Source organism: Nomascus leucogenys, chromosome 22a (genome assembly GCF_006542625.1).
Source record: "Nomascus leucogenys isolate Asia chromosome 22a, Asia_NLE_v1, whole genome shotgun sequence".
NCBI classification, from domain to species: domain Eukaryota; kingdom Metazoa; phylum Chordata; class Mammalia; order Primates; family Hylobatidae; genus Nomascus; species Nomascus leucogenys.
This window is the reverse complement of record NC_044402.1, coordinates 101,121,344-101,148,545: the sequence shown is the minus strand read 5'-3', so window position 1 is coordinate 101,148,545 and position 27,202 is coordinate 101,121,344. Positions and strand designations below refer to the sequence as shown.

Genomic DNA, 27,202 nt, shown 5'->3' with positions numbered 1-27,202 from the left:
AAATACAAAAATTAGCCAGGCGTGGTGGCGGGTGCCTGTGATCCCAGCTACTTGGGAGGCCGAGGCAGAGAATTGCTTGAACCTGGGAGGCGGAGGTTGCAGTGAGCTGAGATCGCGCCACCCCACCCCAGCCTGGGTGACAGAGCGAGACTCCATCTCAAAAAAACAAAACAAAACAATACAACCCCAAAACTTCCTCACATGTGTCTCATCCCCATCTAGGAAGGATCAGTCACCTCTTTCTTTGTACTTCTCCTTACAGGAATACTGGGTTGAAGACTGTCCCTCCTCTGCCCCCTAAAATTCATGTCTGTCTGAAACCTCAACATGGAACTTTATGTAGTCTTTGCAGATGCAACTACTTAAGATAAAATCATACTGGATTGTGGGGGCCCTAAACTCAATGACTGGTGTCCTTGTAAGAGGGCCATGGAAGATGGAGGCAGCAGCGACTGGAGTTATGTCGCCACAAGCCAGGTAATACCAGGAGCCACCAGAAGCTGGAAAAGCAAGGGAAGATTCTTCCCTGAAGCCTTCAGAGGCAGCACGGCCCTGCTGACCCCTTGAGTTTGAACTTCAGGCCTCCAGAATTGTGAGAGAATAAGTTTGTTGTTTTTGAGTCACCCAGTTTGTGGTACTTTGTTAGAGCAGCCACAGGTAAAGAATCCTGGAGGTAAGAGGCTCTTCTCTGAGTCTTGCCATGGAGGGGCACCTGGTCTTAACTCATCTTTGTGTCCCGTAAATACCTCTGAGCCGGTCCTGGCCTTGTGTGGTGGCTCACGCCTGTAATCCCAGCACTTTGGGAGGCCGAGGTGGGTGGATCACCTGGGATCAGGAGTTCGAGACCAGCCTGACCAACATGGTGAAACTCCGACTCTACTAAAAATACAAAAATTAGCCAGGCGTGGTGGCAGGCGCCTGTAATCCCAGCTACTTGGGAGCCTGAGGCAGGAGAATCGCTTGAACCTGGGAGGCGGAGGTTACAGTGAGCAGAAATTGTGCCATTGTACTCCAGCCTCCAGCCTGGGTGACAAGAGCAAAACTCTGTCTTAAAAAAAAAAAAAAAAATCACAGGGACACTACATCAATGTTTGATAAATTGGACAAAGGGAAAGGTGGTATTTTTTTCCTTCCAGGAGGAGGAGGAGGAATGAAGGCTTCAGCCCATTTGTGTCTTAAGATGCCTAGAGGCCCAGGGTCGAGGGGCTTGGGAGCATCGAGGCTTGTAGCTGCTAATAATAGGATTTACTCACCGTGGGCCTTTTGACTCCCACTGAGGACAGAGCTCTCACTGCCAGTTTAGAGGGCAGGTGTTCCAGCTTTGTGAGTCATCAGCTGACCTGGAATAACACCCTTCTATTCCTAGCCAGGTGATTCTAGGGTGCCTCAATTTAGAACTCTGTGGGGCAGCTGGAGAATATTCAAATGGAGACTTAAAGTCATTGCTTGATTTGAAGGTTTTCTTTGTGATGAGATGAGATGTTGGTTCCCATGGATGATGGTAGAGTGTAGGCTGTGGTTTAGATGCGGTGTGGCCATACAGGTGAAGGGAAGTGTGTTATAATAAAAAGTAAATATTTGATCTTTCCCCTGGTTCTTGGTTCAGAGTTCATAAAGCCTTGGAATTTACTGTTTTATTCTGCTAATGAGATGACTCATGAGAAGGGCTTAGGTAGCTTTAGGATGGGGGCTTGGAGGCGGTGTGCATTGGTCTTTCAGTCCTCCTCCCCATCTTCTTGGGAGGGGGGCTAGAGATTGAGTTCAATCGTTAATGGCCAATGCTGTAATCAATCATGCCTGTGTAGCGGAACCTCCATAAAAACCAGAAACGATGCAGTCTGGGCGCTCCTGGGTTGGTGAACATGTGGAAGTGCTGGGAGGGTGTGTGCCTGGAGAGGTCAGGGAAGCTCTGCCGCCTTCCCATCCCTTGCCCCAGGCAGCTCTTCCATCTGGCTGTTCCTGAGTCGTATCCGTCATAGTAAACTGGTAATGATCACAAGTAAAGTGCTTTCCTGAGTTCCATGGGTCATTCTAGCAAATTATCAAACCTGAATAGGGGTAGTGAAAACCTCCAAATTAGTAGTTGGCCAGGCAGGAGTGTGAGTAGTTAGGGCCCTCCATTTGAAGGTGGTGTCTGAAATAGGGGCGGTCTTGTGGGACTCAGCCGTTGATCTGTGGAGTCTGCACTAACTCTGGTAGTTAGTGTGAGAACAGAATGGTTGGACACCCACTTGGTGTTGGAGTTGGTTTGGCAAAGACAATATTTGGCGTCAGAGAGGAAACCACACAGGCAGCTCTCAAGTTTCTCTGATGTCACAGCCTTTGATTCCATCTAGCCTGCAGACATGACAGTTAACCTTCTTGTGCCTGTTTATAGAAGGGGCATGCTGGGCCTGAACATGTGACCCAGAGGTTCAGGGGGTCTCATCCTACCCAACAGAGGAGGAGCCCTGAGAGGTGTGTTTGAGCTCTCCTGGGAGGGGCTTAGTGATGCTCTGGATGACATCCACAGTGTTCCAGGAACCCAGCTAAGTGCTGCTCTACATTCACTATCTCACTGAGTCCTCATCAATCTTAAGACAGAGTTATTGTTATTGTTATTATTGTTATTATCACTGGGAAAGCTGAGGCTCAGAGATGTTGAATAACTTAATGTCACACAGCTAGTCAATACAAAGCCGAGGATTTCTCAGGTCTTCCTGACTTCAGTTGATTAGGGATTTGTTTCCCAAGAAGGAAATAAATACTGCACTGTATTAAAAATGCTTGCAGATGGGGGTGCCACTCTGGACAGTTCTGTACATTTCTCTTGGGTGTTGGCAGGGAGGAGCTCAATGATCTAAGAAATGAGATATTTTTCAAAGTCCACAGAAGCTGATTGGGCCAGGAGTGTGTCTAGCATGAAGGTTATTTATCCTATATACAAGTCTTACCTGATGATAGCTTGTTGCAGCAAAGCCAACTGAAAACTTCATGGGAATAATAGCAATGCCTTTCTTCTTCCAATAATTCTTCTTATTGAACTCTTTGACTTGCGTTCTTCTGCTGTGAAAGGAAGACTTGTCCAGACATTCGTCCCAACATCTTATCAGGGTCTCAGGGTTGAATGCTTGTTTGTAGATGGTTTTATCAACTGTTTTGTACATATTTTTCTCTCTAATCTGAAACAGGTGGGAAATTCAGTCAATAGTTATGGTAAGGCAGAAACTGATGGCCAAATGGAGACTTGAAAAGCCTCTCCACTAAAGCACAAGCCGTAGAGAAGGGAAGACAGGGTCTGTTTTTTCTTTGAATGGCACATGCTTTTGCAAAAATAGTAGAGGTTATTTTTTTTTACCTCTTCATCAATGCACCAGTTAGGGTCTCTCCCGACTAGAAGTGGAGGGTAGCAGGTGGAGACTAGTCCACGAAAGGCAGTGGGATGTAGGGGCCTAGGGAGGTAGATTTTTCTTTTCTTTTCTTTTTATTCTACAAGGTTCAGAGGGTGGAGCAGAGCTGGTAGGCAGTACACTAAAGCAAGGATTCATTGTCATAACTGAAGATTTGTTCTGCCAGGGAGGAATAGCATTGCAAATAATAGCAGATCCCCTCTAAGTCTTTTAATTGCCTTTGGAATGTATGGGTAAATCTTTTAAACAGTTTCTTTGGGCCTGGTGTGGTGGCTTACACCTGTAATCCTAGCACTTTGGGAGACCGAGGCAGGAGGATCACTTAAGCTCAGGAGTTCAAGACCAGCCTCGGCAACGTAGCGAGACCTCATCTCTAAAAGAAAGAAAGAAAAAAAAGAAAAATGGTTTATTTGAATAAGGTGTGTTTTATGTTATATGTCCTGGAAACTCGCAACACTTGACAAAGAAGGAGAGCCTGCTGAGATATGCCTAGAAGTTTTTTTTTTAAAATCATCTCCATTTTATTCTAATCACAGTAAAAGAATTATTATTATTGGCAACGACGTTGGAATAATACTATCCAGTTTATAAAACAAATATTGTAATGAATGTTAAATTACTTGATTCTTGCAGGAATTCTGTGAGGTGAGTCATTTATAGATAAGGAAACTGAACCACACAGAAATTGACGCTCTTGCTCATGCTGTTCTACTTGCCTAGATCACCTTTCCAACATCTATGCCGATTATTCTTCAAGGCCTATCTCAAGTGCCATCTTCTCCAGAAAGTTCTTCCTGGTTCCCCTCTCCCCATGCCAACGTGATGCCTTCCTTCTCTGGTACCCCTGGAACATTGTACGTGACTTCTCTTAGGATAACTACTGCCTTCCTTGTACAAAATATTAGGTGTTCTCTTGTTTGTAGGAAGTACCCTGACAATCACAAACCTGGAATTCCTGTTGAATTTAGGGACAAAGCAGTTCTAGGGACAATACACAGGAGAGTTCTTGCTGGAGGAGGGGGTCTATATTGGGGAAACAGGGGACGGAAATGGAAAAGGTAGGGTGGGCTCTGATTGGAATGTGTGGGGAGCAGAAGCAAGTTATTGACCATGATCTCAGTTCCAGAAGCTGCCTCTCTCTAGTCCAGCATACTGTGTACATCCTGTGCACCTTCTGGTCTATTGTGAAAAATAGTATTTTCAGAGGGTGTTCTTCTGGCAGTATTTCTCAGAAGTTTTCAAGTGCACCAGTAATTCCACTTCTGTAAATTTATCCTAAAGATATACAATAAGGCAAACACATACCTGGGTACATATGTACCAAGATGTTTATTGCAACATCATTTTAATGGCCAAAAATGGTAACAGCCAGAATGTATATTAATAGTGGAGTGGCTAAATAAGTTACGGTACGTGCATATTACATAGTACTATTCAGTCATGAAAAAGAATGAAGCAGACCATTCTACTGACATAGAAAGATGGCCATGGCATATTGTCCTGTAGGAGAAGGAAGGGGCAGAGTAATATGTATGCTATGGTCTCATTCTGGTAAATAACCATACATGTGCACATATATGTTATATGTCAATGTTTAGGTATGTGTGTATGAATACAAATGGGTGGCCAAAGATAGAAAAAGGGGTAGAACGATAAACATGGAATTGTTAACAATGATTACCCTTGACCAAGAGGGATGGGGGTGGAAAAAGGGGCATTCCCTTTTTTTGAGTACTTCGGTGTGGTTTGAATTTTAAATAGAGTAATTATTTTGGTACAAATTAAAAAAAAGAGATGTTTGCATAAGTAAGGAAGGAGTAAGACAGGGTGAGGTGAGTTTTTTAGGTAGCTTTTGATTTACTTTGAATTCTGAGCCAGGGCTAATTCATGTGGTTCTTCTAGTGTGTTTCCTTGGGTCAAAGAAGCTGGGTTTCCCACTGGTCTGGTTCATCAGCAACTTTGGTTATGGCCTTGGTTACAACCTTATCTTTCCTGGCGGAAGGCCACATTTGGCTGCCACAGCTGTGATACAAGATTCTGTTACTAGGGCTCCTTGTGGGAAGCCAAATCCACGAAATGTCATATTGGATGGTAAATTTGTCATGCATGCACAGCCCTGGAACCTGAGGTTGCGAATTTTACATGCATTTTCCAGCTTTAGTATTAGAAATTCTGTTACCTAAAAAGGGATATTCACATTTATCATCACTTTTGTTTCTTTTCTCTGAAAGTCAAGTACAGAGTCAAATGGCTTGTGGACTTTAGCTACATTAGGAAATAAACTTCATAAAGAGTCATCTAGAAATTTGGCATTCTACTCATGGTCAAGCACGTTGCTGCTTTCTGGTGTACGTACCAGCTCAGAGTCGTCCAGCGTGCATCCTCCGTTAATGTAGCACTCAAATGTCTAGAGCTTTGATCCGCCCGTTGTTCATGAATCCTACCTGTCACCAAATGTTGGTTATTTACTGAGATGTTCAAAATTTGCATGCCAATTGTGAGACGTAGCTCTCAGTTCCCCCATAGGGCAGGACAGAGGCCAGACTCAGCTCCCTGTTTGCTTTATGGTATACCATGCCTTGCTTGACTGATGGAGACCTCTTCTGAGCTGAATTTTGCTGAGCTCTTGCCTTCCAACATGTGATTTTCTGGCTTCACAGTCAGCATGGAATTCTAAAGACTTTGCTTGTCTCCTGGACTATAATTGCCACCCTCTTCATCCTTATTCTTGGAAGATTCCCCTTCATTTTTTTACTGACTTTCTTTCTAATTTAGTCTATGTTTTCCTCCCTGGTGAAAAAGTCTCTGGAATTCTAGAATGTGTTGGAATGAATCACAGTGTATCCTGTTATGGGAAAGCCTCTGAAGCTGAGGTCCTTGAATGGATGCATGGGGACTGCTCTCATTTCACTAGGTGGTGAAGATGTTTGTACATGCTTACCCGACCTAACAAACCTGAGCTCGTGCTGTTGTTACTGTTCGGGAAGAGCTTAAGGAAGCTTGCACTCTTTCAATGTTGCTACTCCCCTCCACCCACCCAGACCATTTTGTCTATACAGTCCACATTAAAAAGAAAAGAAAAATCCCCACTCCCTACTGCAGTTCTACCAAGCGAGGATTGACCCAGGTCCCTTTGCCTTTCTGAAAGCAGGGATAAATACAACTGGAGGATCCACATGACTATATATATATCTATAGGGTTAACATTAGACTTTGACTGAAGTTTACCTTTGACTTTCATGAAGAAAGGACTGCTAAGCAAAATAGTACTATAAATAAGGTAGCAGAATCCTTAAACTATTTCATATAAACTTTTCTTTTTTTTTTTTTTTTTTTTTTGAGACGGAGTGCAGTGGCGCAATCTCGGCTCACTGCAAGCTCCGCCTCCCGGGTTCACGCCATTCTCCTGCCTCAGCCTCTCTGAGTAGCTGGGACTACAGGCGCCCGCCACCACGCCTGGCTAATTTTTTTTTTTTGTATTTTTAGTAGAGACGGGCTTTCACCATGGTCTCGATCTCCTGACCTCGTGATCCGCCCGCCTCGGCCTCCCAAAATGCTGGGATTACAAGCGTGAGCCACCGCGCCCGGCCTCATATAAACTTTTCAAAAATTTAGAAGAAACTATTTACACATAAACACGTTATCCTAATTTACAAATAGTTCTGAATAACCAAGCAAAACTTTGTTAGCTGTGTCTGAAGGATTTTATATATATATATATGTATATATATATATGAAGTGAAATTGTTTATATATATTATATTGGAATTGAAATTGTTTCTTAAAAAATAAAATAAAACTTGGACTTTTGAGACAGAGTCTTGCTCTCTCGCCCAGGCTATAGTGCAGTGGTACAATCTTGGCTCACTGCAACCTCCACCTCCTGGATTCAGGCCATTCTCCTGCCTCAGCCTCCCAAGTAGCTGAGACTACAGGTGCATGCCACCACGCCCAGTTATTTTTTTGTATTTTTAATAGAGATGGGGTTTCACTATGTTGGCCAGGCTGGTCTTGAACTCCTGACCTTAGGGGATCCACCCGCCTCAGCTTCCCAAAGTGCTGGGATTACAGGTGTGAGCCACCACACCCAGCCAAAATAAAAAATGAAACTTGGATTTTTCAAAAAATCTATTTCCCTCTTTTATACTTTATAGTACTATAATTACCAAAATATTAAGTCTAGAATCTTCTTAACAAGTATTAGTACTAAAAGAATCTCATAACTTTGATAAGAGCACAACCATCACCACAACAGCAACTGCTCCAATCTTAGCAGTGTGTCTCTACATTGCTCTCGGTCCTGGAAGACAATAATAGCTGTGACTATTAATATCTGTGCATTTGAAAGCAAATAAACAGTTTAATTGGCCAACTATTAGAGAGGATCTTCCTCTCTAATTATAAAAATTATTAATGCCAATGGAAGAAATAAAATTGTTCTGTGCTATAGAAAACTGTGGCTTTAGTAATACAGGGAAGATAATCTAAGACAATGACAAAATCAGATAGGAAATCTAACTATGTATATGCTACAAGCAATTCCCACGTAAAGCATGTTTGATACGACTTAGATTACATTAAAATGATCCTAACAGCTCAATGACAAATTTGAAAAGTAGTATTGTAAGCTCGAGGCCAGCAAGTATTTTTAAGATGTTTATATTATAGTTACATAAAAATGCAGTAAATGCAGTTTGAAACAATTTTAAATTCACTACTTACTGTATTATTTTTTCCTGCATGCAAAGAGCTTTTGTGACAGTATCATAGCCACTTGGTAAAAACACTTGTAAAAAATGATTTTGCAGTTAAAATGGTCAATGGTCAAATTGTCTCCAAACATTTCTACTGAGAAATATGTGTATAGTCAAGAAGGTTTGGCACAGCAATGTTTGTACCTTCTATCAGTGTTCGTTTGTTTGTTTTTGAGGAACCACTAATGTAAATCCTTATTCCTTGAAGGAGTGTTTTGATCATTATTTGAAATTGTATTTTTATCATTAAACTTCTTCACAACTATTTACTAGAATTATTAAAAGTTCCACATAAAATGTTATGAATATTCAAATTCACAGCATCCTCATTTAATATTTTAGATGCTAAGTTTGTTTTTAGAATTTAGCAAAATCAAAATGATGGGAAAGAACAAAGCCATTCAGATAAAATCAGATTATTTATTTATTTATGTCCGAGACAGGGTCTCACTCTGTCGCCCAGGCTGGAGTGCAGTGGTGCAATCTTGGCTCACTGTAGCCTCCACCTCCTGGGCTCAAGGGATCCACCCACCTCAGCCTCCCAAGTAGCTGGGAGTACAGGCATGTGGCTCCATACCCAGCTAATTTTTGTATTTTTTTAGAGATAGGGTCTCCCCATGTTGCCCAGGCTGGTTTTGGAACTCCTGGGCTCAAGCGATTTGCCCGCCTTGGCCTCCCAAAGTGGAAGGATTACAGGTGTGAGCCACAGTGCCTGGCCAAAATGAGATATTTTAATATTTCATCTTTAATACTCACTTTATATTTTCCAAATAATGGGTGCCTTCCTCCAGTTATTAATATATCATCTTCACGATCAAGGATGAGACGAATGGGATGACCAGTTCGAAAGAAAATAAATCTTAGGTTCTCCACCCATCCCATCCATCCATCCATCCATCTTCTCATTCACCTATCTACTCATATTTATCCATCCCCTCATTTAACTATCTGCCCACCCATCAATGTATCTGCCTATTATCCATCCATCCACCATCCATTCTCCCACTCTTTATTCAACCATCCATCCATTCGTTTATCCCATATAAATGTATTAATATCATATAATATGCTAGACACTAATGTGAATTAATATATGACCAAATCATCATTGTCTCTGTGGTCTATAACTCAATGGTTGGAGATCTCGTTAAAAGTATTAATGTCACATGCGGTTAAGTTGAATTCTATAGCTTCAAGTTTGACCTTCACCCAGATCCAGACATTTGCATTATCTCTACCACTATTTACAAAAGAGAAAGAATGTGTACAGATAAATGCAAACTTAACAACACTACTGGGAAAACAAGGCCAAACACTCATCCTAGGATGTCTGGGTTAGCGTCTCCATTCTCACCCATGAAGGCTATGCTGGCCAAGTTGGGCTCTCATGCAGGGAGGAGCCTCAGCTTTTCTCCATCTCCAGAGCAGAGGCTTCTAGACTTTGGAATGCTGAAGAATCCTCTGGCGCGCTGGTGAAAATGCATATTCCTGGGCCTTTGTACTAGGATTTCGATTCAGTGGGTCAGGGAGGGGCTTTAGAATGCATTTTTCTCAGTGATGTTGATTCAGGTGTCTTCAGGCAAATATTGAAAATCACTATTCTAGTGCAGGGTTTCCTGGTGTTCCCTAATTGTGAGGACAATCTGGAACATCAAGGAAACGCAGTTTCCAGGTCCATCCCCTGCTAATTCTGATTCAGTAGTGCTGGGATGGGGAGGCAAAACTTTCTTTTTTGAGACAGGGTCTTGCTCTGCCACTCAGGCTGGAGTGCAGTGGTATGAACACGGCTCACTGCAGCCTGACCTCCTGGGCTCAAGCAATCCTCCTGCCTTAGCCTCCTGAGTAGCTGGGACCACAGGCACGTGCTACTGTGCTCAGCTATTTTTATTTTATTTTATTTTAAATCTTTGTAGAGACGAGGATTTCACCATGTTTCCCAGGCTCGTCTTGAACTCCTGGGCTCAAGTGATTTTCCTGCCTCAGCCTCCCAAAGTGCTGGGATTATAGGCATGAGCCACCATGCCCAGCTGAGGCAGGAATTTCTATGACATCAGGCAACACTTACTTACTATTAGGTTTGGGAACATTACTCTGGGGATCATTTAATGCATGGCCCTTGTGTACCAAAGTAGAGTTGTATCTTAAGGCACTGGTTGCCACACTTGGCTGCACAGTGGAACCTCTGAGGAAGTTTTAAAATATACGGATGCCTGGGTCAGTATGGGGCAGCCTAGGCACTGGTATTTAAATGCTGCCCAGATGATTCTAACGTGCAGTCGTGTTTGAGAAGTCTTAAAGCCACAATGCCTGGGGGGAATTCAATGAACTGATTATCTTGTGCTGAATCCCCAGTGGGTGTGAGTGGAGTGGTGTGAATTATGGAAAGAACTGGAGATGGGATTCAGATCCGGCTTTTTCTCGCTTCTCATTGAGGACTGAGACATATGTCTGAGTGTTTCAGGACCTAGCTCTGAACTACAAGAGTTGTCAAATGAAGCAGGGCCTGTGAACTTTGCTTGCCCTTTGGGACTCTGACAGAATACTTAGCCACAGAAAATGAACCATTAACAGAAAAAGCAGCACCAACTAAACACAAATCTGAGGCATGAACAGCAAAGGAGTGAGCCTTCCGCTGAGGTCAGCCTGGGAGCTGTCTTTGAGGATGAGTCATCTGTCCATTGAGCAGACTCTGAGGACGCAGCCCTTCGCAGGCGCAGGGAGGCAGAGGTTGAAGAGCCTTTCTTTCCTTACCTCACCCTGTTCTCCGTCTGAGAGCAGGAAAGAAGAGTCAGGGAGCAGCTTCCCCCTAGCACTCCACTTGAGCAGGGTGACTTGCCCCACCCCTCAACGGCTCACTTTCCCTGAAGCTCAGGAGGTATTCAGCTAATAGTACCACTGCTCCTTTCAATAGCATGTTAGCTATTCAAAGTCCTGTGTACATTTGACTTCTGCAGTAACTCTAAAAGCGTGGGAGGGTAGGTATGATTATTCACATTTTTTAAAGAAACAGACAGGAGGCTGAATTGCCCAAGGACACACACATGGTTATGACGGCAGCCCAGATGACTGTAAGCCACTGATTTGCTCTCAGCTCTGTGCATTTGATGCCATTCTGTATCCCCAAGAATCCCCAACCATACTTACTTGATAGCACCCACACCTGCAATCGCCCCGAATACAGCTGGCTTTCCTACCTTCCCTCCAAAACCTCCACCCACTCGTTTTACATGACAGTTGATCCTGTTGATGGGGATGTTTAAGGTAGAGGACACTGTTTTCTTTAAAAGTGAGATAACAAGAAGGTTTATAAGAGTGAAATGGCAAAAAAGCTTTTTGTTTCTTGAAACAACATCGCAGCAGAATTCATTCACGTCTACCATTGGTAAAAAAAATGGAGATAGTCTGAATCTGTCTGGTGGGGCTCTGTTTAGCTTGTAAACACCGTTGGTCTGCACAGAGCAGCCCTTCTAGCAGAAAAATGGTATTTTCCAGAAGGAAAACTGTTAGAGCTTTGGATTCCTGTGAGAAGCTGGGTTCCTAGTCTAAAGTCCCAAGGAGGTGAAAGCTGGCGAACTCCTGACAACCTACCAAGGAGATGATGTGTTTGCAGCTAAACCTAGAGCACTTTGTGACTGGGGAAATGAAAATGTACTATAAAGTGATGTGTTGACTCCAAAGGTTAACTGTGATGATTATTTTAGAGAAAAATCAAGTACAGAAATAGTTTAGTGGTGTCATCTCATCACAGAGTTCATCTAAGCATGATGCAAACGAACGTACTCTTGAAACCTAAAGTTACTGTGACTATTTTTTTATTTACTTGAAAAGACCAAAAAAAAAAAAAAAGGGTTCTGAGGTCTTGGCTGCATTATTGATGTCTGATGTTTAATGTTTGGATTCCAGGTTTCTGCAGGTAAAATGGCCAGCAATTGTGAGGCTGTAGGATTGACTGCCATCATGGAATTAGGAAGGTGGGGATGTGGGCGTTATTCTGGACCTCACCTGCACGTGGGCTGGGTCCTGTGTGGACACATAAATGTCCAGTTCTTTGTCCTCTGTCTTTGGAATAACAAGCGCTCTTTGTGTTTCCATGTAAAAATGTTCCTGTCCTCCAACATGGACCTCTCCTGTTAAGCATAAACACAGAAGAACTCCTAAGGTGTGTGCTGGTGGGAAGCCACCGTCTTGGAGAATTCAAAAGCCAGTAAGATGTGGACTGGCTGGCCTGGATTTTTTTTTTTTTTTTTTTTGAGATGGAGTCTCGCTCTGTCACCCATGCTGGAGTGTAGTGGCGTGATGTCAGCTCACTGCAACCTCTGCCCCCCAGGCTCAAGTGATTCTCCTGCCTTAGCCTCCCAAGTAGCTGGGATTACAGCGCCTGCCACCATGCCTGGCTAATTTTTGTATTTTTAGTAGAGACGGGGTTTCACCATGTTGGCCAAGTTGGTCTCGAACCCCTGACCTCAGGTGATTCACCTGCCTCGGCCTCCCAAAGTGCTGGGATTACAGGTGTGAGCCACTGTGCCCTGCCTGGCTGGCCTGGATTTATCCTGACGAAGGAACTAGGCATTTGTCCTGTGGCAATCTGTTTCAGACAGAATAGTTCTGGATCACAAATTAAAAGTGCCAAGTTTTGTTCCTTACTCTGCCCAAACCAAAATCTTAGAGATTTTCTTTTATTTATTCTATTGCTCCCTACCCCCCAACCCCAAAACCACACACACACACACACACACACACACACACACATTGAAAGGAAGACGTGTAAGAGAAATTTGGCAAAGCACCAAGACTTTAGAGGCTGGACTTTCTGAGGGGGAATCATACACTTTTGATGGTTGCTTCTGAATAGAATCAGTCAGAGTCTATTAAGTATCCCTGGGAGCTCACCTTCAAAAACGTGGTCGACTTTTTCAAAGGCCTCCTCAACGTTTCCTTGTTCAAGTTTTTTTCACGGCACAGGAATGAATTGTGTTTTATGGCATCCTAAATGGCAGAAAAAAAAAGCATAAAAGCCAGTCCTTCCGACTTTTCCTTCCACTGGTAGTTTTTTCTTAAAAGCCAGTACACTCTGGAAAATCACTGTTTCCTGGGACAGATGAAAGGTGTCAAACAAGCAAGGGAGAATTAGAGCAGTAGGCTGGCTGCAGAGATGAGAAGTCCGAGGAAAGGTCTTCTAGATTTGCAGAGAAAAGCAGCAAGAAGGATTAGCGAAACCTTCAGAAGGAAGCTACGTTCAGAACTGAGGGCTGGGGACACTATGATGATCCCAGATGATGAATACTAATTTCTCATTTAAATGTGACTCTCCAGGGAACATGAGATAAGTCAAATGCATGATGGGTGAGGTTCGGAAATCTGCCTTTTTTTTTTCCTTTTACCTTTTCCTTGAAGAAAAACGCTTGCATTAGACTACTTAGGCAGCTCAGGTACAAGAACCTCTCACTCAGGGATCTGAAAAATACTGAGGCTGTCTTGAGAGGGGAGACACAAGTTATTACACATCTCTGGGGCAGGGAAGCCCAGTACAGATTGTATTAGGTTGGTGCAAAAGCAATTGCAGTTTTTGCTATAAAAGTTTGCAATTGCTTTTGCACCAACCTAATAGGAAGTTTGTTCCTTTCTTTGAGTATTTGGCATCATCTCATAAGGGCTTTTCTAGCTCTTTGTTCTATGTTTTTGTTTTTTTTTTTTTTCTCCTGACAATAACATGAACGTACTTACAAATAAAGACTGGTTCTGTGGACTGACCTCTGACAGCGGATCCTTGTTTAGCCTTTAGAACCAAGGTATTTTTTCATACTTCTGAATGACACCTGTCTCCTGCCTTCCTAGGCTCTGATGGCCTCAGATGCCATAGCCCTTCTTGCTGATGATGCTCCTGGGAGCAGCTAATATCGATGGAGAGCTTGCTTTGTGCTAAGCACTGTGCAATAACAGTGTATGCACATGTATCCTTACATTCATTCTGTTATGATCTCCGTTTCCTAGATGAGGAAACTGGGCTTGGAGAGGTTAAAAGAACTTTCTCAAAGTCACACTGTAAATAAGTGATAAAGGAAGTGTTCAAGCCCAGGCTAAGTTTTTAAAAACATCTTATCTAATGATGAACACTTGATTTTTTCAAAGCAGCAGACAATGAACAATATAGCTGAATTTTTTCATTTTCTGTTATACTAAGATCTCAGAAGCCATCCTGGTACATGTGAAAGTATGTTTATTGCCATACTGTAAATGTGTCATAAGACAGTAAAATCTCTTTTTTTTTTTTTTTGAGACGGAGTCTTGCTCTTTCACCCAGGCTGGAGTGCAGTGGCGTGATCTCGGCTCACAGCAACTCCGCCTTCTGGGCTCAAGCGGTTCTCCTGCCTCGGCCTCCTAAGAAGCTGGGATTACAGGCATGCATCACCACACCTGGCTAATTTTTGTATTTTTAGTAGAGACGGGGTTTCACCATGTTGGCCAGGCTGATTTCAAACTCCTGACCTCAAGTGATTCACCTGGCTCGGCCTCCCAAGGTGCTGGGATTACAGGCATGAACCACCATGCCCAACCAAGACAGTATAATGTTGTTATAACATAGGCTATATTGGGTGAGTGCTAACCATGTGCCAGGTACTGTTCTAAGTGCTTTACACCTGTTAACTCATTTAATTTTATGACAAACTAATGAGATACGTATCATTACTACCTCCATTTTACAGATGAGGAAACTATGGCACAGAGAGGTTAAATACTTGCCTAAGGTCACACAGCTAGTGAGTGGTACAGCCACTATTCAAATCTGGCAGTTTGGTTCTAGGATCTGTGTTTGTAACCATGACCCTATGTTGCCTCTGATCTATAAAGTCATATAAATAAATGAATAGATGGATGAAGCACTATTGGTATTATATATATGACAATTTTATTGACTTGTGGAGGATTTTTTTTGCTGACTCTGGACAGTCTTGTTCCGAGGGAACTCTAAATCCCTACCCATTCTGAATTCTAGAATAGTTCATGGGTATGTCCTCTGGGTGCCATTTCCCCCTTGAAGAAAGTGGGGTTAGAAGGGAAATTTCGAAAACCTTTATTAGGATCCTAGTTCAACCCAAGGAAGAGGAAGGAGCCAAGAAAAATGGCCTGGATTTCTTGCAATCTTGGCAAATGGGAATTTGGAACAAAGTTGATTTGGTTTAGGAAGATCAAGAAACTTTTTTTTTAAAAAACACTTTAAATATTGAGCAATTTGTACCATTTAGTTACATTTTAAAATGTCCCAATGGTTCACGAAAGCCTCTGGACACATTTGATATTTTGTCACAAGCACACAAGTAACAAAAAACAAGTAAGCTTTTCTCAAGTCAATGACTCTGAACCTGTCCCTCAATGAATCAGAGCCTACAAACCCCAGTCCACGCCTGAATTGTCTGTCCTCACTCCGTTATCTTCCCGGAAATACCATTTGAATATCATTATCTAGACTCAGAAACGAGAGTGAAGTTTCTGTGGAATTCCACCGTGAAAGTTCCAGTGCATTTGGGCTCCACCTTGAAAACATTACTGTTCCCAGTATGCATCCTCACCTTTCTCCTCAAGTCATAGAGTCTCCCATCTGTAGTGGTTATCTGGCCACCTGGAATAAAATCCACATTTCCCAGCTCCCCTTGCAGTTAGGTGTGGCACGCGACCAGGTTCCAAACACAGAGATGGAGGAAGGCATGTGCAATGTACATGCCTCCTTTTAAGGACTGGGAAGTGTCCTTAAAGGGAGGGGACACACCCTTCTTCATCACCTTATTTTCTCGGCTGTCTGGAATGTGGATGTAACGGCTAGAGTTTCTGTGGCCATTGTGGACCAAATGTGCCCTCCAGGAAGCAATGCATGATGGAGTGACTAGATATAAGAAGGCTGGATCCTAAACACACAGAATGCCGTAGAAGCCCTGGACTGCCCACTTCTAGACTTTTTGAATATGAGAAACTTCTGTCTTCTCCACTCCTTGGAACCAAAGATAATTTCAGCTCGTACAAGTAATGTTTTCCAAAGAAAGTTGATTTTTCCAGAGCAAAGCAGTGGCAAGAAAAAAAATTAGATCCTTCATTAAGATTTTTACAAAGGCACTTTTAATTCTACAACCTGAGGGAGAGACTGGCCAGCCCTGTTTACCTTGACGGTGAAGATTACAGGTTCCAGATCTTCACAGGTGATCTTTATCTTTTCAGTTGCTCGTTTTGCCTGTACGTCTGTTTCTGCAACCACAGCATAGATGATCTGGCCCACACAGATTACCTGTGGAAAGTACACACATGAAGCAGATACAAAATTCTGGGTGGGAATAGGCTTAGTTCAACCTTAGCAGTGACTGGTGTCTTAGACGTCGCTGTTTAGCGATAGTAACCACATTGGAGTCACATTTGACTACATCTGCTTGGCTAAAAGTTAAAAAAAAAATATATTTTTTGAGACAGAGTCTCGTTCTGTTGCCCAGGCTGGAGTGCAGTGGTGCCATCTTGGCACACTGCAGCCTCTGCCTCCCAGGTTCAAATGATTTTCTTGCCTCATCTTCCTGAGTAGCTGGGATTACAGGTGCATGCCACCACGCCCGGCTAATTTTTGTATTTTTAGTAGAGATGGAGTTTCATCATGTTGGCCAGGCTGGTCTCAAACTCCTGGACTCAACTGATCCATCCACCTCAGCCTCCCAAAGTGCTGGGATTACAGGCGTGAGCCACCATGCTTGGCTAAAAAATATGTTTAATGAAAAAATAATTTAAATAATACAGACAGTTCCATTGGCCATGTAACTCAGTGGACGTAAGGCTCAGAGTGGATGTGAGGTTGGCCGTAACCTGAATCTAGCATGTCTTCTGTCCAGCTTGGTTGACACGTGTAGCCTTCATCATATTTTACAGTTTAAAGATAAACAAAGTTTTTGTATAATGTGGCTCCTGTTGTGGACTGACTTGTGTTCCTAAAAATTCATATGGACTCAAGAGCACACAGCGGCAGAACTAGGACTTGTTGCTTTACTGTATGACATTTCCTTTTACTATGTTATTTCCTGACTCCGGACTAGTAGGGCTGAATAAAGACAGGGTAGAGAGGTGCCAGAAGGCTTGGCGCTTCCACCTCCCAACGGCAGGAAGAGCTGGGAGCTGGACAGCTGGCAGGAGGGGTACCTTGGTGATTGTCTACACAGAATCATCTAGGAGAGCATGTCCCGACGTACCTTATCTACAGCCAGCAATTTGTCACCTTCAGCACCATTGGTGCCTGGAATGTCTTCAGCTGTTATCACATCAACCACTTTGGGTAGTTCAAGGGCCTTGGACACATGAATTGATCGAAACAAAGAGATATTTAAGAAGTAGAAATCACTTTGGGCAGGGTGGTGGATGCCTGTAACCTCAGCACTTTGGGTGGTCAAGAAGGAAGAGATTGCTTGATGCCAGGAATTTGAGACCAGCCTGGGCAACATAGCAAGACTCTGTCTCAACAAAAAAATTGTTAAAAATTAGCCAGGTGTGGTGGTGGTGCATGCCTGTAATCCCAGCTACTCAGGATGCTGAGATGGGAGGATGGCTTGAGCCCAGGAGTTCAAGGCTGCAGTGAGCTATGATGGTGCCTCTGCCCCCAGCCTGGATGACAGAGCCAGACTCTGTCTCTAAATTAAAAAAAGAAGAAGTAGAAATCAGCAAGCTTTGAGGGCCCCAAATTTCAGGGAGGGATAGAACATGGTTGAAAATTGGAATATATGACAACAAATCCAGCTTAGGTCCTGACCAATCAGAACAGACCTGCCAAAGAGTAGGGTCCAAGAGACTCCCGCTGGGCCAGGAGACAACACTTTAGCTGTTGGGGGTTGGGAAGTGGAGAAGGGATAGTGTGGCCTTGGCAAGGGACGTTCTTGAAGGTTGGGACAGGGGCCATTCATTCTTGGGCATGAAGTGGGTATTTCACCACCACCTCAATACCAGCTCTCTATCAGGATTATGCCTTTGAGTAATGTCTGAGGCTGTAGCAGGGAGCTGAGGTTTTGTGAGGTTAGGAGGGAAACAAAGGGCTTGTAACTGTGATTTTGTTTTTTTTTTTGAGACAGTCTTACTTTGCCACCCAGGCTGGAGTGCAGTAGTTCGATCTTGGCTCACTGCAACCTCCACCTCCCCGAGCTCAAGTGATTCTCCTGCCTCAGCCTCCTGAGTAGCTGGGATTGCAGGCGTGTGCCACCACGCCCAGCTAATTTTTGTATTTTTAGTGGAGACGGGGTTTCACCATGTTGGCCAGGCTGGTCTTGAACTTCTGACCTCAGGTGATCTGCCCGCCTTGGCCTCCCAAAGTGTTGGGATTACAGGCATGAGCCACTGAGCCTGGCCAGTGATTTTTATTCTCTCTCCATGATGCTCATTTCTAGATGCTCTCCCTTCCTCCTGGAGCTGGCAACCTTTTCTTTATTCTTTCCATTTTAGGTTCTTTAGGTTCAGGACATGGCAGGAGCATGGGCGCATTCCTCTGAGGGGTCCCCAGGTGTGCTTTTAAAAGGCTCTTGAAAGCTCTTCGTTCACTAACATGATTTTTGCATGAGCCCTGCTACTGGTCACCAAAGCCATGAAAAGTTCTTTATCCACCATGGGAATGTCATCACAAAACATGGCTTCCCCAGTGGCATGTGTAAGAGCTGACAGGTGCATGATAGGGCGTCCAACTGGGTCTTGGAGAGGCTGATGAGGATACACACTCTACAGAGGAAGACAAGAGTTGCCTCAGAAGCTTTTAATTTTCAGAAGTGGCCTGGCCTATCACCAACACTCTTGAGCTGGGATTGAGAAATTGGACAGTCACCCTTGGGTGACAAACACTGGAGTGGGCCAGATGATGAGTGTGACACATTAATGATGCCACTAGAACAGTGAATTGCCATTTCAGTTATATGGCAATAAATGGTGAAGTAGGTGAAGGGGCACCCCAGCTTCTTCTTCTGGCATCTTCTTTTCCCTGGTGGTGCTCTCAGGGGTCTCGCTGTCCTGCCTCCTCACCTTTCCAATGATCAATCTGTCCACAGGTACTGTCGTCATGATGATGGGGCATAAAGTGATACAGTTCCTAAGGTGGGATGCCAAAATCCAAGCCAGAAGCCCAAGTGTGGACTTGATTGGGGCCTCTGGCACAGGGTTTGAGGGATGGCAACAGAGTCCCCCCAGATCCAGAATAAGGTGTCCTGGCTGCCCTTGGGAATGGCACAAAAACATCACTAGGCTGTAAGGAGGTGGAGATAGTGTTTACTCTGGAGCTCTTCTCAGGGAAGCTCTGTGTGTGTGTGTGTGTGTGTGTGTGTGTGTGCATGTATGTGGAGGTGGGGTGGGAGAGGGGTTGTGCTATAGCAAGAATGCATAATTTCTAAACTGTCCTGCTAGAAGGGTGAGTTCAGTTACTTGCAGGGCATTTGTTTGCTGACTGGAGATTAAACATTTGCAATCAGAGCTGGGGGCTGAACCTTCCAGCTCGGTTGCTCTTCTGAGTAACTATCAAACAAATGCCCAAAGAATATCACTTTGAAGAGACTATAATGATTAGACTGTAGATTAGCTAGATGGTTCAGCCTTGAGCTCATCCAGCAGCAGCTTGGGCCTGACCTCAGATTCCAGCGTCTCCGTGACGCGGACTAAGCAAAGAGCCACCACTAGAACGTCAGACGTGAAACCGCAGCTCTGAAAAGCTTGCTCGCTCAGCACAGCTCGAGTTTGCAGGTTTCAGTTAAATCAAACTCACTGACCTGGTACGTGTGGACTCCCTGGGGTATTGTGACTGGGAAATCTTCGAGAGCACTTAGGAATCGGTCTGAAATTTCAGAATGATGACGGCTGTCCTGAAAGATGATTCAAAACAATAAAGATAAGCTGGTTAGCTACGGTTAAACTGGGCTTTGGTTTACGTGAAACTGACTTGGCTAATGCATCCAGCACAGCGTGCATAACCACGATCCATACTACCTGCCCCGGCTTCATGTTTTATGAATGTTTCTTGTTCCCCTCCTCCCTCCACATAATGAGGACCTGGACTGACTGCTTGGAATCTGATCCTCAAGCCACCCTGAGGAGGGAGAGGCTTGCCAGAGAGCGGGGGCAGAGGCAGGAGGAGAAGCAAGGAAAATGGGCTAGATAAGCCATCCCAGAATAAGCATGTATCCATTGCACACAAAAGGACTCAAAGCCAGATTGCTTTTCTCAGGAACTCAACTCTCCTGGGAGAGCGGTAGAGGTGGGGAGGCTGCTCTGGGTGTCACTGAAACTTGTCAAGTGTCTTGATTCAGAAATTAAATGGCAGCAAGGATTATCCTGGTGAGTGTGGTTGATGAGGGTCTTCATCTGAGTCTGTGAAAATCAGATACCTTAGAAGAGCGGGCTCTTGGGGTGAGCTGTGGTTGGGGAACAGGGAATACAAGGTAGGATGAGTTGTAATCATGGTCAGGGGAGGGGTGGAGAGAGAGAGAGAAGGAGAGAGAGAAAGAAAGAGAGAGAGAGAATATGTTTTGCTTTGCTTAGCTTATTCCAAAAGTTTACAATCAGAAAAATCTAGAAAGCTATTTAAACATTAGCATACACACCGGTTTTTGGTGTGTGTGTGTGTGTGTTTTTTCATATAGGCTCTTGCTCTGTCCCCCAGGCTAGAGTGCAGTGGTACAAACATGGCTCGCTGCGGCCTCGACCTCCCAGGCTTAAGAGATCCTTCCACCTCAGCCTCTAAGTAGCTGAGTCTACAGACATGTGCCACCATGGCCAGCTAATTTTTCTATTTCTTATAAAGGTGGGGTTTCCCGATGTTCCCCAGACTGGTCTCCAACTACTGGGCCCAAGCCTGCCTTGGCCTCCCAAAGTGCTGGGATTACAGGTGTGAGCCACCATGCCTGGGCAGTTTTGGTTGTTTTGAAAAATAAAATTTTATTTTATGTTTTAGAATGATCATAAAATTACAGAAGAGGCAAAATGAATCTCTAGTGCCAGCAAAGTGATTGGTGGTTGCCTGGGCTGGGGCAAGATGGTGACACAAGGGGGCATAGGATACTTTTTGGGATAATGGAAAATTTGAGGTGGAAGCTACACCGATATACACATTTGTCAACATGTGCTAAATTTAAATAGGTGCATTTTATGATGTGTAAATTACACTTCAATAAAGTTGCTTTTAAAAGAAAAAACTGCACAGTGGCAGCAGGGACACCACAGTGTTTCAGTATTCAGGGCACACAGTCAACATTTGCGGACTGCAGACAGTCTGGCGTCATGAGCCTCATGTAGCCCCTCAGGGCTGGATTCTAGGAGAAGGGCCGACTGGGAACTGATAAGGCCTGACTCAGAGCAGGTGACAGGTAACAGCACAGGCTGTGCACAAGACAATTTGCCAAAGTGATGGGAAAGCTGTGAGCTTATGGGTGCAAGGAACCCATAGGTCAAATTGTGTCTGTTCTAAATATCTGTGTTGAAGTCCCAGCACTCCAGCCCCAGTTCTTCAGAATGTGGCCTTATCCAAATAAGGCAGGGCCTTTACTGCAGAGGTAATCAAGTTAAAATGAGGTACTTAAGACAGGCCCTAATGCCATATGACTGATGTCCTTGTGAGAAGGGGAAATTTGGACACAGATGTACCCACAGAACTTCATGTGAAGACAGAGATCAGGGTGATGCTTCTAGAAGCCAAGGAGTGCCCAAGATTGCCAGCAAACCAGCAGGAGCTAGAGGAGAGGCAGGGAGCAGAGTCCCCGGCAGAGCCCTCAGAGGGAACCAGGCCTGCTGACGCCTCTAGAACTGTGAGGGAACTTGTTTCTATTGTTCAGGCCAGGCAGGCTGTGCTACTTTGTTTCAGCAGCCCCAGCCAGCGAATACACCAGAGCACCCACACGCACAGAGAATAGCTTCGCCAGCTTCTTCAGTTCCTGCAGAACCTCTAGGTAGAATTTGAAGAGGAAGCTGACGACTAGGGTCCTCTTGAATTCCACCCGGCCACGCAGGGCTGAGCCTGGGAGCGAGACTTCATCCAGAAGCAGCCTGCAAGCCCCATCCAGCATCAGCTCATTCCAGCGCCTGGGAGGGTCGAAGGCAGGAAGGAATTGGTTAGACGGCAGTTTCTAGTATGGCATGATATGGGATAGTGACCTTTTAGAGACCCCTGAGTTTCCTCTGGAAACTCAGAAATCACCTAATCAAGCTGCTTAGGGAAACCAAGGCCTGGGGAGGCTGCATTGAGTGGCCCAAGGGTCATGGCAGGGTGAGAATGGGACCCGTTCTATTGCAACTTGAACATGAACACGTTCCACAGCCAGACATGCTAGAATCAAGTATTAAATAAGCAGAGCAGGCCAGGCATGATGGCTCACACCTGTAATCCCAGCACTTTGGGAGGCTGAGGCAGCTGGATCGTTTGAGCCAGTAGTTTGAGACCAGACTGGACAACATGGTGAAACCCCATCTCTACTAAAAACACAAAAATTAGCTGGGTGTGGTGGTGCACACTTGTAATTCCAGCTACTCGGGAGGCTGAGCACGAAAATCACTTGAACCCAGGAGGCAGAGGTTGCAGTGAAGCCGAGATTGCACCACTGCACTCCAGCCTGGGTGCCAGAGTGAGACTTCATCTCAAAAACAACAACAACAAAACAGACCACTAGGGCCAATTCCATTGTGAACGGAACAGGACTCAGACTTGGAGACTGACTTCACTGAGGAAGAAATAGGGTGCACTTAATGGTGGGAGTGTTAGGTGCCACTTGGACACTGCCCAGGGTGGGTTTGCTAGACTTTTTTTTGAAACACAGTCTTGCTCTGTCACCTAGGTTGGAGTATAGTGGCATGATCGCTACTCACTGCAGCCTCAACCTCCAGGGCTCAAGTGATCCTCTTGTCTCAGCCTCCTGAGGAGCTGGGACTACAGGTGCATGCCACCATGCCCAGCTAATTTTTAAAAAAAATACATATATATAGTAGAGATGGGGTCTCGTTTTGTTGCCCAAGCTCATTTTGAATTCCTAAGCTCAAGCAATCCTCCTGCCTTGGCCTCCCACATTGCTGGGATTATAGGCATAAGCCATGGCACCAGGATGGCTAGGCTGTTGATCTGTATAAGAGAACGAGGGCAGATGAGAAGAAATCACCTGCTGGCTGAACTCAGGCCAGGTCATTTTTGTTGTATACCTCCTCCAAAGAGTGGCATCCAATTAATCAAAGTCAAATAAGGTTTAATTCATTTAGCAAAATGACAGAAAGAACAAGCAGTGATTTTCATGTAAGAGTTTCCATCTTCCCAGGGCTTTACTGATGCTTGCCAGAGACAGATCACTTGTTTTATTTAACAGCAAGCTTCCCCCTCAGGGTACGGGCTCTTGGCTTACCTCCCGAGGAGCTGCTGGCAGGATCTGTGTGCACTGATGGTGGCAGCCTCCACCCTCCATAGGCGATGCTCAGGTCCTCAATGCTGTCTGTGCCTTCTTTGAGAAGGACTCGCATGCCGGCATTCACGTGGGGCAAGGCGTTCTGCTGGCACTGAGCCTGTCGGAAGGCTGACACAAATTCCCACTGTGGAGACAAAAACCATTTGGGGTTATCTGATATGTCAAAACTAAGAAAGTGGTTTATGCTTCTTGTTGCCACTAATTAATCATTTAGACACAATCTAACAAGACACCAAAGATAGTTGGCACAATTAGAGGACACCTTGGCTGATTTCTCGTTCAAAGTGAGAACAGCGTCCTCCCCAAGGCCCACTCTCAAGGCCTTGGACACCCTCAAGGAACAGGGACCACCACTCACTCTCCCTCGGAGGCCAGGATGCCTCTGCATGGGATGCTGTGGGAACTCAGGCCTGGACACCCGTCCATGTGCTGGCATTGCCAGGGGCCTTTCCCTCCAGTCTTCAGATGCCTTTTCCCCATGAGGGTGGAGGAGCCCTCCTAATGCAGGGGCTTTTAAAGGTGATTTGCTGAAAGTACAAAGGAGACCCACCACATTGCTTGGCTTGTAGAAATGATCGCTTTTCCACTTGGCAAAGCACAAAAGGGAGCCGAGCAAAGCTTTCCAACAGTGGCTGGGGAATCTTGTGTCAGGAGGAAGAGTCAAAGGTGATGGCTGCCCCAGCTGACCCCTTGGCGCCATGACCTTTGGTGAGCCGAGGTGGGGTCCACGAAGACGGCCTGTGCCCCTTTGTGCATTTCCATCTGTGTGGCCACCAAGGGTGCACATGTTTGAGTGGGCTTGTTTTTCCTTCTGCTGCCTTTTCATGGATTTAAATGGGAACACATTTCAAAGTTTCCATTCCAAAGGAAAAACTAATGAAGATCACACATGGCTGAAAGCATAACTTATGACTCCCTCCGTAACCAGGCTGCCCCCCGGCTTTTTGTGCTACTAATTAATCACATAGACACATTCTAACAAGACACCTGGCACAGTGAGAGCTGTGCTGGTTGGAATGTAGGCATGGTTGTAGGAGGCAGGGGTGCCCCAAAGGAGCCCCTTACTGTTGATCTCTGCCTGGTCCCTCCCTGCTGCTGGGCTGGTGAGCTGATCTATTGCCTTGGCTGGGGCCGGGGCTGTGCTCCAGGTGGAGATGGCTGTGACTGAGCTGGGAAAGCAGAGACCTTCAGCCAATGGTAACGACCGATGCCCCTGTAGAAGAACACTACTGCTACTGTAGCAGAAGGCCCCGGATGGGGAGTGGGCCATCCTCATCCTGGTGCCCCAGAGTCTTGGCTGCTCCTCTCTGGGATTTTGGGGGCTGAGCTAGGGTGTGTGTGTGTGTGTGGGAGTGTGTTGCATTGCCTCTCTCTGGGAAGACTATCCTCTTGGATTCAGGTACAGCTTTGGCAGAGGCACAGGGAACAGGCAGTGAGGACAGAAGGTCAACTCCATAGCTGGCTGGGTGGCCACATCAGCCGCAGGGATTCTAAGTTAGCAAACAACTAGAGGCCCTCCTGCACCCATGAACTATTGGCTAGAGTGGGGTGTGGGACAGCTGAGCCCTAGCCCCCATCTCCCTGTGGGTCAGTTAGAGACACTCCATTTGACAGTCTGAGAGCTTGAACTCGTGGCCATGAGGGGCGTGGTGGTGTGACCACAGGCCCTCAGCAGGCTCCACCCTGCAGCTAGAACAACAGCCCCACATCCACACCCGGAGCTGCCTGCTCTTGGCTGTCGGAGGGCCTTGGTGCTGGCCCAATCTGCAGTTGGACAGGAAACAGGTTTGCAGGGCAGAGTTATTTTCTTTCCATCTGTTTTTAGATTTCTAAAGATGACTGGACTCAGTTATGAAAAAGGAAAAACCACCCTCAAAAGCAACCAGTGGAATTCTGACCTTTTGAGAGTGCGGGATATGCACAGATTCCAAAATTTCCTCTGGCTTAAGGTCTGCACTTGCCAACCCAGCAAGAAAATGTTCATTTAGAGGAATCTGCCGCGTACCTTCTGTGGAAGAGAATGATATTTCTGCATAGTCACAACAAGGAGAGCAAGATTATTCTGTTCTTTTAAATGTCAGCAGTGGAGAAGGAAAGGCCAGCTTCCTCTACACAGAGCAAGGCTGAGGTCTGAGTCCGCGGCAAAGTCACAGGGTCCCATCATGGGGTCCCAGGTGGTGGCACCATCATGACATTACTATTCTTTCATCAGCATATTTGCTATGTGAACTGGGGTCTCTTCTGCCTTGAAGGCTCACTGGGCCTGTGGTTAACTACACAGAACCTGTTCAGTGCTTATGATCACTTGTTAAACCAACAACTTGAAGCCAACACACGGTTTGTTTGCACTTTTAACTATTCAATTCAGTTCCAGCCACTGACTTTGCCTTTTATTCTTCCTGCTGTTGTCAGCTCTTGAGACAGGCACTTACACCTTTAAAATGAAGTGAAAAATTCTGAAACCTCCTTCTAGCCCAGTTGTCCCCTCTTGGTGACCACAACTGTGCCCTCTGGCCCACAGGAGTGCAGTGAGGAGATCAAACTACGGCCTGGGGACTGTGACATGCGTTTGATTCCTGGCACAGTGAGCGCTGTGCTGGTTAGAATGTAGGTATGCTTGTGAGGAGGCAGGGTGCCCCAAAGGAGGCTCCCACGGTTGATCTCTGCCTGGCCCCTCCCTGATGCTGGGCCAGTGAGCTGATCTACTGCCTTTGCTGGAGCCGGGGCTGTGCTCTGGGTGGAGATGGCTCTAACTGACCTGGGAAAGCAGACCTTCAGCCAATGGTAACGACCAACGCCCCAGCACAGCCTGGCATGTAGTTGCATCCAGTCAAGGGGGTATTAGTATCTGGGGGGCAGCTGGGGGCAGTGTGAGTGTGCTGGGTGCTTGGGGAGATGAAAGGGAGGTTTAGTGGGCAGCCACCCCAAGGGAACGTTTCTCTCAGCTAGCAGTTAAAATCAATCACTGCCTACCCCTTCCCAGGGGCCCACCACGACCTGTGTGGATGTCCACTGTGTGTCCTCACCAGCCTTGTAGCTTCTTACACAGCAACTAGGGGGCGGGGATGCAACTTTGAGGGCACTGTGTGGGGGCCTCGGACAGTGTGTTGGTGGAGGCAGCCCATGATGAGAACGGGGGAGCAGGGAGCAGTCCCTTGGCCCACAGGGAGGGTGTGCACTGCAACCTCGCCCTCAGCTTAGCCTCTGCACGTCACCTCTGGTGTTTACTGGTCAAGCAAGACACGTGGGCGAACATGTGAGCTAACTGAATGTGTGGTCCCAGGTTGTGTGCATGTGTGGTGTCAGAAGGAAACACCAGCTGCCTTTTGGATCAGTGCACCTTCCCTCATGAGATGGGCTCCCCATGGTGAATTGAGAACCAGAGACTTGGGCTCTGACTTAAAGCAATTCCTTAAAAGAATAAATAAAAAAGACAAAAGATCTCTAGGTGCTGTTCAGAGTGTTTGGAGGCAGTTTACCTGCTGAAAACAGATTGAGGGCAGCATTGCCCACAGCAAGAATTGGATTCAGGTCCGAATAGCAATGCCGGCTTATCACATGCCCCCCTAAGGACTAAGGAGAGAGAGTTATAGCTCAGTCATTCTATCTCTCAGCTTCTCTACCCCGAAGGCAC

The 27,202-nt window shown here is 45.5% G+C and overlaps 1 protein-coding gene across 1 annotated transcript in view; it reads right to left on the bottom strand.

Annotated features, from left to right (window-relative positions):
- Positions 1-27,202, bottom strand: part of LOC100583419 (aldehyde oxidase 2-like) — a 77,837-nt gene that overhangs the window by 24,345 nt on the left and 26,290 nt on the right. Inside the window, 18 exon segments of the mRNA XM_030803569.1 lie at positions 2,934-3,156; positions 5,372-5,568; positions 5,746-5,790; positions 5,792-5,833; positions 8,900-9,002; positions 11,288-11,421; positions 12,146-12,270; positions 13,034-13,096; positions 13,099-13,129; positions 16,296-16,418; positions 17,359-17,473; positions 18,696-18,865; positions 19,900-19,992; positions 22,021-22,204; positions 23,509-23,560; positions 23,563-23,692; positions 25,467-25,576; positions 27,048-27,141. Coding sequence (XP_030659429.1) covers positions 2,934-3,156; positions 5,372-5,568; positions 5,746-5,790; positions 5,792-5,833; positions 8,900-9,002; positions 11,288-11,421; positions 12,146-12,270; positions 13,034-13,096; positions 13,099-13,129; positions 16,296-16,418; positions 17,359-17,473; positions 18,696-18,865; positions 19,900-19,992; positions 22,021-22,204; positions 23,509-23,560; positions 23,563-23,692; positions 25,467-25,576; positions 27,048-27,141 — 2,034 coding nt within the window.